Source organism: Hemitrygon akajei, chromosome 8 (assembly GCF_048418815.1).
Source record: "Hemitrygon akajei chromosome 8, sHemAka1.3, whole genome shotgun sequence".
Taxonomy (NCBI): Eukaryota; Metazoa; Chordata; class Chondrichthyes; order Myliobatiformes; family Dasyatidae; genus Hemitrygon; species Hemitrygon akajei.
In genome coordinates this window covers 166,232,134-166,245,208 of record NC_133131.1, presented here as the reverse complement: position 1 = coordinate 166,245,208, position 13,075 = coordinate 166,232,134, and the positions used below count along the sequence as shown (strand labels likewise).

General features: G+C 39.4%; 1 protein-coding gene across 2 annotated transcripts in view; it reads right to left on the bottom strand.

Moving 5' to 3' along the window:
* Positions 1–13,075, bottom strand: part of ccdc13 (coiled-coil domain containing 13) — a 74,913-nt gene that overhangs the window by 26,770 nt on the left and 35,068 nt on the right. For both annotated transcript variants that reach the window (XM_073055007.1, XM_073055008.1), the window contains 3 exons: positions 12,742–12,918; positions 8,493–8,690; positions 5,213–5,367 (listed from right to left, as the gene is read on the bottom strand). In XM_073055007.1, coding sequence (XP_072911108.1) covers positions 5,213–5,367; positions 8,493–8,690; positions 12,742–12,918 — 530 coding nt within the window. The remainder of the gene's footprint in view (positions 1–5,212; positions 5,368–8,492; positions 8,691–12,741; positions 12,919–13,075) is intronic.

The following is a 13,075-nucleotide window of genomic DNA, read 5'->3' as shown; positions in this document are numbered from 1 at the left end:
TTAAATCCTCCCCATTGTCTTGCCTTCTCACCATAACCAATCTTACCAATCAAGAACCTACAGACTGTGCAAAAGTCTTAGGCACATATATAGCTAGGTTGCTTAAGACTTTTGCACAGTACTGTAGTAATTATATGTACTGCTGCTGCAGAAAAATACAAATTTCACGACATACAGTATGTGACGATAAACCTGATTCTGATATGGGTCTCTATTGTGGACTGGGAGTGGGAAAGGGGCAGGAAGAGGGGAAATCATGATTGGGGAATGGAGAGGGGAGTAAGTGGGAAGCACCAGAGAGACATTTTGTAATGATCCATAAACCAATTGTTTGGGATCAAATGACCTTGCCTGGTGTCTCAGGGTTGGGTGTGTCAGCACCCATGCACCCCCCGCCCCGGCACTCCTTCTCTGCCATCTGTCTCAGACCCGTCCTGTACCGCTCCACCCTTGCCATTCCCAACATCCTTTGGTTCTGTCAGATTGACAAACTTTCTTCCCGCTTCATGTTGACAAATACAGTACTGTAAAAAGTGTCTTAAGTACTCTAGTTATATATATGTGCCTAAGAATTTTGCACAGTACTGTAGGTGATAAATAAATCTTTATCTTTAAGCTATCACTTTCTACTTTAAATACACCAATGATTTGGCCTCCACAGCGCTAAGTGGCAATGAATTCTAAATTCACTATCCGCTGGCTAAAGAATTTCCTCCCCATCTCAGTTTCAAAGAGTTATTCCTTAATTCTGAGGCTGTATCTTTGTATCCTAGACTCTCCTACTGATGAGAACATCCTCTTTATCCAGGCCTTTCAGTATCCCATAGGTTTCAATGAGATCTTCTGAACTCCATTGAGTACAAGCCCAGAGGTACTAAAAATGCTCCTCATGTGTTAAACCTTTCATTACTGGGGATCATTCATGTGACCATCTCCAGGGCCAGCACACCCATCCTCAGATATGGACCCCAAAATTAATTGTAATATTCTGGCCAGTGCTATCATGTTTGCTGTTGTGTGCTGGGGCAGCAGGCTGAGGGTAGCAGACACCAACAGAATCAACAAACTCATTCGTAAGGCCAGTGATGTTGTTGGGGTGGAACTGGACTCTCTGACAGTGGTGTCTGAAAAGAGGATGCTGTCCAAGTTGCATGCCATCTTGGACAATGACTCCCATCCACTCCATAATGTACTGGTTAGGCACAGGAGTACATTCAGCCAGAGACTCATTCCACCGAGATGCAACACTGAGCGTCATAGGAAGTCATTCCTGCCTGTGGCCATCAAACTTTACAACTCCTCCCTTGGAGTGTCAGACACCCTGAGCCAATAGGCTGGTCCTGGACTTATTTCCACTTGGCATGATTAACTTATTATTATTTAATTATTTATGGTTTTATATTGCTATATTTCTTCACTATTCTTGGTTGGTGCGGCTGTAACGAAACCCAATTTCCCTCGGGATCAATAAAGTCTGTCTGTCTGTCTGTCTGTCAATGTATGCCTCATCAAAACATTCATGCTTTTATATCTAATCCTCTTGAAATGAATGCTAACATTACACTTGTCGCCCTTATTACCAACTCAACCTGCTGTTAACCTTTAACTTAATCCTAATCTAAGACTCCCAAATCCCTTTGCACCTCTGGCATCTGAATTACCTCCTCATTTAAACAAAGTAAGTTCAAGTTTATTGCCATCCAACCAAATGAAATAACATTCCTCTGGACTAAGGTGCACCCACACAACATACAACACATAAGACACATAAACCCAAATATTACTGTAAATTGGTTAACAAAATTTAATTCAAAATGCATGCAACACAGGGAAACAGCAAACAGTACAGAATACAATAAACAGTATGCTGACCTTGTGATGAGACCTCGGTGGTAGCAGGGTATTCAGTAGCCAAAAAAAAAATCATCAGTGTCTTTTTGGTCATAAAAAAGATGAACAGGACAAGAAATTTCATCACTGGTTGGAGCTGGAGTTGCTGCTACGTCCATGCATACTGCCATTTTATGATGAAAAAGGTAAGACCACGTGAATGGGAGTACAGTATATGATAGACCACCCAGAGGCCTGTGAGATTTAGAGGAGAAAATTTGTGGGGACATCACAGACTGTTGCAAGAAACATAAGATTGTGATAGTAGGTGATTTCAATTTTCCACATATTGGCTGCGACTCCCATTCTGTAAAAGGGCTGGATGTGAAAGAGTTTGTCAAATGTGTTCAGGAATGTTTCCTTAATCAGTATGTAGAACTAAAGAGAGTGTGATACTCCATCTCCTATTAAGGAATGAGATATGACAAGTGACTGAAGTTTGTATAGTAGAACACTTTGCATCTAGTGATCGTAATGCCATTCGTTTCAAGGTAACTATGGAAAATGATAAATCTGGTCCTTGAGTTAAGATTCTAAATTGGACGATGGGTTGTTTTCTGGCAAAGGTGTACTTGGTAAGTGGGAGGCCTTTAAAAGTGAAATTTTGAGGGTACAGAGTTTGTATGTTCCTGTCTGAATAAAAGAAAAGGATAACAGACTGACTGAACCTTGGTTTTTGAGAGATATTGAGACCCTGCAAGGCAGGTTTAGGCAGGTAGGAACAAATGAGGTACTTGATGAGTATAAGAAATGCAAGAGAACACTTAAAGAAATCAGGAGAGCTAAAAGAAGACATAAGGTTGCTCTAGCAGACAAGGTGACGGAGAATCGTAAGGGCTTCTACAGATATATTAAGAGCAAAGGACAAAATTGGTCCTCTGGTAGATCAGAGTGGTAATCTATGCATGGAGTCAAAAGAGATGGGGGAGATCTTAAATGGATTTATTGCATCTGTATTTACTCGGCAGGTGGACACAGAGTCTGTAGATGCGAGGCAATGCAGCAACGAGGTCATGAACACTATACAGATTACAGAGGAGGATGTGTTTGCTGTCTTGATGCAAATAAGGGTGGATAAATCCCCAGGGCTGACAATGTGTCCACTTGTATCCTGTAGGAGGCAAGTGCAGAAATTACAGGAGCTTTAGCAGAGATATCTAAAACATCCTTAGTGACGGGAGAGGATTGGAGGATAACTGATGTTCCACTCTTTAAGAAAAGCTCTAAGAATAAATTATTCACCACAAAATTATACACCAGTGAGCTTGACATTAGTTGTGGGAAAGTTATTGGAAGGTAGTCTAAGGGACCAGATATAGAAGTATTTGGATAGACGGGGACTGATTGGGATAAACATCATGGCTTTGTACATGGCAAGTAGTGTCTAACCAATCTTATAGAGTTTTTTGTGGAAATTACCAGGAAAATTGATAAAGGAAAGACAGTGAACGTTGCCTACTTGGACTTTAGCAAGGCATTTGACAAGGTCCTGCATAGGAGGTTGATTGAAAAGGTTCTGTCACTTGGCATTCAAGATGAGGTAGTAGACTGGATTAGTCACTGGCTTCGCAGAAAACACCAGAGAGTGATTGTAGATGGTTGCCCCTCTGACTGGAGGACTGTGATCAGTGGTGTGCTGCAGGGATCAGTGCTGGCTCCATGGTTGTTTGTCATCTATATCAATGATCTGGACGATAATGTGCTAAACTGAATTGGTAAATTTGCAGATGACACCAGAATTGGGGGTGTACTGGACAGCAAGAAAAACAATTAAAGCTTGCAGTGGGATCCGAACTAGCTGGAAAAACAAGCAGAAAAATGGCAAATGGAATTTAATGCAGTTAAGTATGAGGTGTTGCTCTTTGGTAAGACCACTCAGGGTAGGTCTTACACGGTGAGTGATAGAGCACTCTTTGTGTAGCAGAACAGAGAGATCTGGGAATACAGGTCCATAATTCCTTGAAAATGGTGTCACAGGTAGATAGGGTTATAAAGAAAGCTTTTGCCACATTGGCCTTCACAAATCAATGTATTAATTACAGGATGTTATGTTGAAATTGTACCAGATGTTACTGAGGCCTAATTTGGAGTATTGTGTCCAGCTTTGATCACCTACTTACAGGAAAGATGTAAATAAGATTGAAAAACAGCAGAAAAATTTGATAAGGGTGTTGCCGGGAATTATAGGGAAAGGTTGAATAGGTTAGGACTTTATTCCCTAGAACATAGAAGACTGAGGAGAGATTTGATAGAGGTAAACAAAATTGAGGGGTATAGATAGGGTAAATGCAAGCAGGCTTTTTCCATTGAGGTTGGGTGAGACTAGAAGTAGAGGTAATGGGTTAAGGATGAAAGATGAAATGTTTAAGGGGAACATGAAGAGAAACTTCTTCACTCAGAGAGTGGTGAGAGTGTGAAACAAGCTTCCAGTGCAAGTGCTGGATGTAATTTCAATTTCAACATTTAAGTGAAATTTGGATTGGTACGTGGATGGGAGGAATGTGCAGGGCTGTGGTCTGGGTGCAGGTGGAAGGGACCAGGAAGATTAATAGTTCGGCACAGACTAGATGGGCTGAAGGGTTTACTTCTGTGCTGTAATGTTCTGTGGCTCTAGTTAGAAAACAGTCCATATCTTTATTCTTCAAAGAAATTGCCTTACTTTATTATAAACCCCTGCTTTACTCCTACACCAATACAGAACCTAAATTTCAATTGGTGGAGGATAAATTTACAAATTTCACAAGGAGAAAGGGAAAAATGGGGCTCACAGAGTGTCTAGAAAAACAATTGTAGAAACATCATAAAAAAAGATCGAAAGTTACAAGAGTAAAAAAAGTGTTACCAACACAGCAGCAAGCAGTAAATCAGAGAAAAAATAAAAAGCTTAAAGATACAAAATACGTGCAAATCCAAAAACGAGTACAATATGGTAAATGTTCTAAATGACCACTCCTCCATGTATTTATTGGGGAGGCATGAGCATTCAGAACTCTCTTGAAAAGCAATCATTGGCATATTATATGGTGGGGCTGCAAGAAGAACGCAACATCTGCAGACCAGGGAATTGATTATGGACTTCAGGAAGGGAAAAGCAGGACAACACACACCAGTCCCCATTGAGAGGTCAGCGGTGGAAACTGTGAGCAGCTTCAGGTTCATTAGGTCATTATTTTGGAGGATCTAACCTGGGTCAAAACATTCTAAAAGTTCGCAATATGGAAACTGGCGGAGGTTCCTATATTTTGTGTAATCTACCAAATTTTGCACAGTCTGAACTTGGTGAGGAGGGGGCTGTTTTCTCAATGCAAATTCATTGTCTTACCAAGCAGAAAATGGTCTTCCTGTGAGCTCAGCATTGGCCGTCGGAGAATCCGTAATTGCCTGTGCATTGTTCGGGTCCTGTGGTGCTGAGGAAGGACGGCATTGTGTGGGAGTTACTGCTGTCTGATCAGCTGACACTTTCGTCTCCTGCTGTTGCTGTGTAATAAATTAATCTGATTATGAGCATCATGTGACAACAAGCAAGACACATAAACCATCATCTCAAAAGGTTAATCTAACCTATCCCTGCTACATAACTATCCATTTTTCTTTCATCAATGCTTTTATCTACGAGTTTCTTAAATAAACCAACCACCACTCTTGCCACACTATTCCACACATCCACCTTTCTCTGTGTAAAGAACTTAACTCTGACGTCTCCTCTATACTTTCCTCCAATCACCTTAAAATAATGCCCCCTTATGTTAGCAATTTCCTCCCTGGGGAAAAAAGTCTCCAGCTATCCACTTATGTCTTTTATCATCTTGTACACTGCTATCATCACCTCTCATTCTGAACAAGCTATTTGCCTGAGATGAACATACTATGGACTGATTAGTTCATCTACCACTCCAGACAAGGCTGAAACCATCAGAATGGTCAAACCTTTTGAGTTACTCTTGACTGGATAGTGAGCCATATTTGATTGCTTAAATATTTGAGAATATGTAGTTGCATAATTGACAACTAGAAGAGACTATTATTAGAGATAATGTACGAGACATCACCAGGGCAAAGAGGCTATGGAACTAATACAGGTAAACAGGGTTAATGTAAATAGGTACCACAGGTGGCAAGGACATGGATCAAATGGTTTGTTTCTACGACTCTATAACTCTATGCTGGTGAAAAGCTAACAAGTGCCTTGGAGTTGATGGACTGCATCCCATGGCTTTAAAATCACTTAGATTCTGGAGAGGGCTGGAAAATCACAAATGTAATAACACAATTCAAGAATGGAAGGAGAGAAGCAGCACCAAATTATAAGATAGTTAGGTGAATAATTTTCACAGGGAAAATAATGGAATCTGTTACTGAGGAGTTAATATAAATATATTTTGAAAATCAAGTATTTTGTATGAAAGTGAAGTTGGGTTTGACAAACTCACTGGAGTTAATTGGGAATGTGCAAAACAAGGTGAATAAAGGACATGTAAAGGTGTAGTGTATCTAGACTTCCAGAAAGCATTCAATACACAATTGGAAAGATGACTTTGACTGTCAGGGATATGAATTATACAAGTAGGGAAGTCCAGCATCTTTACTAAATGTACAGTTTGGTTTGGCCCACTGGGTCCATGCTGGCTCCAAACAGAGCAATCCTATCCTGTCTCTCCTCCTACTTCCCTGTATCCTTGCAAATCATTCTTTTCTACTTGCCCATGCACACCAAACCCCCACATCCCCCCACTCTGACCTACACTAACTGATCAAGATGACTTTGGGATGCAGGAAGAAAGCAGGACGTCCAAGGGATACTCATTCAGTCACGGAGAGATTGTGCACACGCGAGTCAGCGTCAAGACTGAATACAGATTCCAGGAGGTGTGAGGCTGCAGCACTGACTGCTGCATCACCACAATACCCTGAACTGAAAGGATATACTTGTATTGGAGAAAATACACCAGATTGATTTCAGGAATGAAGGGGTAAACATTGAAGAGGAAGTTGTGCAGATTGGCCCATTAGTCATTGGAGTTTAGAAGAATAAAAGACAATCTTAAGAAACACATAACACTTCTGACAGAGAAGATGCTGAGGTAGATATTTCCCCAAATGGGGTATCTAGAACTAGACTACACAGTATCAAAATATAGCTTTATCCATTTAAGATGGCGATAATGAGAATTTTTTTCTCTGGAAGGGTTGTGTTGCTTGGGAATTGACTGTTACAGCTATGGAAGTGGAGTCACAAATCATTGAATATACTCAAGGCAGACTGAGATATCTGAACCAGGAGGGAATGTCAGGTATGGGAAGAGAGCAGGAAAGTGGTGCTAAAGCCAAGACTGGAGCAACCATGATCTTATAAGATGACTGGAGTAGTCTTCAAAAGCCAATTAGTTTACTCCTGCTCCACTTTTTGATGTGCAAACAATGGGCACATCCTATTCAACCTGTAACCAACAATAAGAGTGATGCATCTTCGGAATCCCATCCACCAATATTTGTCTCTGTCCGTGGTTTCCTCACACAGTATTTCTCTGATCGAGAGCAGGTCTCAGAAGTAAGGTATACATAGTGGAAAGCACAACTACAAAGATATGGTGATAGGTCTGAATGAGAAAAGGTAGGGAGAGACTTGTATGAAGCGACACTTCTGACAGACAGCTTGGGTCTGTTTCTGCTACGGATTTTTTTCTTGAGCTCAACGTAACCCAACAGAATTTTATGGGATGGAGGCTCATTTGATATGCATGCTGGGCTTTGATGAGCTTCAGGTCATAAATAGGGAACCATTTTCAGAATGAGATGTCCCAGCTGAACTGATAAATGATAAAAGAGTCTCAGCTCTCTATAGCTCATTGGGCTGCTACAAGGCTTGTTCCCTAAACTGGGAGGAATGAGAAGTTGGAGAAGTTGCATATAATCTGAAGTTTACCAAAACTTTGTCTTGCCTCCTGCCCTTCATTGGTCATCATCTAGCCCCTGTCTTTGCTACTTGCTTGAAGCAACCCAGTAAAGAGTTAATGTAGGTTTGATAATGGAACCTAATACATGTTCTATTATCAAGTGGCAGTGTAGCAGTTAGTACAATCACTTTACAGCATCAATGATCAACAATTGAGGTTCGATTCCTTCCGCTACCTGCAAGGGGTTTGTATGTTCTCCCTATGACTGTGTGGATTTCTTTCATGAGTTCTGGTTTCCTCCCATATTCCAAAGACGATTAGGGTTAGGGTTATTGAGTTGTGGGGATGCTATGTTGGCACCGGAAGCGTGGCAACACTTGTGGGCTGCCAGCACAATCCTCACTGATTGAATTTGACACAAATGATGCATTTCACTGTATGTTTCGATGTACATGTGCTAATCTTTTAAATCTTCACCTTTAGGAATCTGGACATTAAATGTTTCTTATACCTAAATCTCTTCACATGCTTATAATTACCTGTTCTAATCAGACACTAAATGTAATCTATGGAAGACTATAATGGAAGATTATGTTCTGCTATGCTGGAAGACTACAATCTTATTTCAGATCACTGAAGGGTTGTATACAGGATTTTGAAGCATAGAGATATATCAAGTCTTGGGATGAGTAAGAATGTTTTGGATACCTTTAGTATTAGCTGTCTGATCTCTTCCTCAAGGTCCTTCACCTTGGCTTCCCGCTCACTAACCATCTGTTTCAGCTCTCCAACCAGCAAGTCTTGCTTCTGGACTTCACTGTTCAGTGGCTGGCTCACGTTTTGCTTGCTCATTGATTGCTGTTCACTCACATGAGCAAGAATTTCCTGCATTTGCTTCTGCTGTTTCTGTAAGAAATGTGATACAAGAGCAAGTCTGAATGCCTACTAGTAAACACATAATTCTTCACATTGACTGATTGAGGAGCTAGTTTTAACCCCACTCTTGCCATTGAGTACAATACACATGGAGAAGAGAATATCAAACCTTGTCCTAGCACCCACCATTTATATTTATGTCTGTGGGTGAGAGGTTGTCACCTGTTCTGAAGTAGCAGAGTTCTAACCTAAAAGGAAGTGTATAATGGTGATAGAGTTGGGAAATCAACAGAAATTTACTGCATACTTAACTTTCATCCTCATAACTTCAGCATCATTGTAAAGACCACCATTGTTAATTTATATAGTAGGCAATCTGCCTACCTACTGTATATCCCAGTATAACAAAGAAATGAATTATGTTCATCTGTTTTGATGGGCTAGGTTAAGCTGCAGATGAACAGCAGTAGTTGTGTAGTAGAATTTTCGCAAGCCATAGGCCTGGCTTAGATTCATTCCTCAATAATGCATAGCTTTGTTTTGTATGGAGAATAAACTGAACTGAATGGCCAGCTGCTCAATTGATGTGGCGGTAACCAGGATGCATAGGTTAACAAGACACTTCCCACTCCTTCGACAAAGTAGCCAACATAACCATGCATCCCTCTCACTCTGGACATTCTCCCTTCTGCACTACCCCATCAGGCAGAAGATACAAAAGCTTGACAGCATTAAATACCAGACTCAAGGACAGCCTCAAGTTCAAGTTTGTAGGGCCCTTAGCAATGATCCATCCCACAATCTCTTTGAACGCCTTCCATCAGGCAGGAAGTACCACAGCAATACATTAGGACAATGTTCCCCTGTACCAAGGTGCACAACGTAGTACATATAACTCACACGCATCACATGAAATAATATTACCACAAGTAAATTAACAAATAATAAAACATATTCCAAAAGACTGATATTTAGAATAAAGTCCATTTATAACACAAATTAAAATGTAAACAATATATTGCTATTGGCACTTCAAATGTGATGAGACCTGGATGGTAGCAGGGAGTTCAGAGATCCCACAGCTTGGGAGAAGAAGCTGTTTCCCTTTTCCTATTAATAATTATTCTGATTATTATGATCAAATACCTTTTAATATTGCTAAAAATTATTTTACCTATCTTGGTATTAAAATTACTAAAAATTTTAAAGATTTATATAAGTATAATTTTCTTCCTCTAATTGAATATACACAACAAATGCTTTCCAAATGGTTGCCTATGACGATGTCATTAATTGATCAAATAAATGCTATAAAAATGGCAATTTTACTAAAATTTCTATATATGTTTCAAGCTGTTCCATCCTTTGTCCCGAAAATGTTCTTTGATAGAATAGGTTCTATGATTCTGTCATACATCTGGAATAGTAAGAGTTCTAGACTGAGTAAACCTTTATTGCAAAAATTTAAAAAAGATGGATGATTGGCATTACCAAACTGTAGATTTTATTATTGGGCAATTAATATTTGTTATATCACTTTTTGGATTTATGATATAGATAATCAGGACTGTCCTTTATGGTTGGACTTGGAGGAGAACTCGGTAAGGGGGTTTTCTTTGGCTTCCTTACTGGGAGCTCCTCTTCCTTTTTTGTTTTCTAGGATTGGTAGACAAGATCTTAGTCCCATTGTTAGACATACATTTAAAATTTGGTTTGAGTTTCGCGGATTTTTTTACTTAAATAACTTTGTTCTCTCTAGTAATATCCATCTTAACTATTTTTTTAAACCATCAATTCCGGATAAAGCCTTTTTAACATGGAAAACTAAGAGAATAAAAACTTTTTAGATTTGTTTTTAGAAAATTGTTTAATGTCTTTTTTGCAGCTAGTGGATAAACATGATATATCTAGCGCACAAATTTGTAGATATTTACAAGTTAGGAATTTTCCACACGATTTGTTACTGAATTATCCATTTGCTCATTTACCAAATATGATAGATGCTATTTTTCAGCTTAAACCATTTTAAAAAGGATTGATAGTCATATATAAATGGCACATGAATTTACGTATGATGTCTAATGATAAGGTTAAACGTGCTTGGGAATTGGACCTTCAGGAATCACTTTCAGATGATCAATGGAATAAAATTTATCATTTAGTTAACAATTCATCTATCTGCACCTGTCACTCCTTGATTCAGTTCAAGGTAGTGCACAGGGCACATATGTCAAAAGATAAACTAGTGCATATTTTTTCTAATATAAATCCCACCTGTGGTAGATGTAACGCTGAGGTGGTTACCTTAATTCATATGTTTTGGTCTTGTATGAAGTTAAATAGTTTTTGGAGAGGTGTTTTTAGAATGTTATCAAAAGTCATAGGTTTGAACCTACAACCTAATTCACTTACAGCAATCTTCGGGATCACTCCGAAGGAAGCAGGAAATGTTCCTGCTTCTGCTCAAAGTATGACAGCTTTTTCAACTTTATTGGCTAGGAGAGCTATATTGTTGTATTGGAAGGATCCCAAGCCGCCTACTGTTTTTTTTTTTTTGGCTCTTCTCCATTATGTCGTGCTTAAGCTTGGAGAAAATTAGAAGTCAGATGTTTGATACATCTTTTAAATTTGAGCAAACCTGGCGACCTGTTATTCAATATTTTCATATGATTTAAATTTTCTTTTTTTTACTTTTTTAGGTAATCTTTTTTTCTTCTCCGTAAATTTCAGATTTGACCAGAAGGATTTTTCCCTTTTTTTTGTAATTATACCCCCAAAATGGACTGCCCAGTCTTCTTTTTTTTTGTTTTAGGTTAGTTTAATGGGGTTTTTTCCTTCTCAATAATAGAAATTTTGAGTCTTTTTTTAATGAATTGTTAAGAGGAGTTGTGGTTCCTTTTTATATTAGCTCAATATTATACTATACATGATTTTGACAGTGTATATTCCTTTCTTTGTACTTTTATTGAAATATGTATTTGATATAACTTCTCCTCTGATTTGTATATATCCTTATTTTTTAAATCAATAAAAAAAGATTGAAATGGAAGCTGTTTCCCATCATAACATCCCTTGTCCTAATGCTACAGTACCTTCCGTCTGATGGAAGGGGGTCAAAGAGATTATGGGAGGGATCATTGCTAACAGCTCTACATTCGCAGCGCTCCTGTTAAATATCTTAGCTGAGTGGAAGAGGCACACCAATGATCCTCTCAGCAGCCCTTGCAATTCTTTCTAGGGTCTTGTGGTCAGATGCCTTGCAATTCCTGTACCAGATGAGATGCAACTGGTCTGGACACTCTCAATGGTGGTCCTGTAAAAAAATGGTTAGAATGGGTGGGGGGGGGGGGGGTGGAGAGCCTCGCTTGCCTCATTCTCTTCAGGAAGTGAAGATATTCTTGTGCTTTTTTGACTAAAGAATTGGTGTTCAGGCACCAGGTGAGACAGTCCGTAATGTACACTCCCAGGAACTTACTGCTCCTAACTTTCTCCATGGAGGAGCCGTCTATCCCAGTGTTAGCTGACTCTTGAATGCACCTCTCATACACTAAGGGTGAACTCTTGATCTCCAATCAACCTTACCATGACCCTTACACTCTATTTATCAGCCTGCACTGCACTTTCTCTGTAACTGCAATTTTCCCCCACCTTCTTATTCTGGCATCTTCCCCCCCCCCCTTCTTTTCTAGTCCTGAAGAAGGGTCTCGGCCGAAAACTTCGACTGTTTATTCATTTCCATAGATGCTGCCTGATCTGCTGAGTTCCTCCAGCATTTTGTGTGTGTTGCACTCTATTCTGTTTTCTTTTTACTATCTCAGTGCAATTGTACAGGGCATGATCTGTTTAGATGGCACACAAATCAAATATTTTAAACTGTAGCTCGGTACATGTGACAATAATAAACCAATTTCATTCAGTCTAGTCAAACATCAATCAGTTTCTCTCGTCACGGATGTTGTTTGTCTTCCTGAGTATCTTAATTACTTTTATTTTGCACCAAACCAGACCAGCGTACATGAGACCTTTTTGAAACACACTTCCCCCATCTTTGTTTTCATCTTAAGTCGATATGATTTCTCACCAGCAATATGTCAACAAATTCATCATCGTGCTTCCCCTTTTTGAGAAGTGTTACCACTTGACTCTTTAAAGTTTTCAGCTCAGTGGACAGAACCTTGTTTCTTGCTTTGGATCCATCGAATTTACTCTTGAGATCCTCATGATCTTTCTTCAGCTTCTCATAGTCACTAGTCATTTTCTGAGCAAATACACAAGCAAGCACATATATAAAATAATTTATAAAATAATGTAAATTCATATACAGGTCCTCCTTGGATAACAAACCCGACTTATGGACAACATGTTCTTACCAATGAGCATTTGGGAAACTGATGGGACGGACTTGCTGGCTGCTC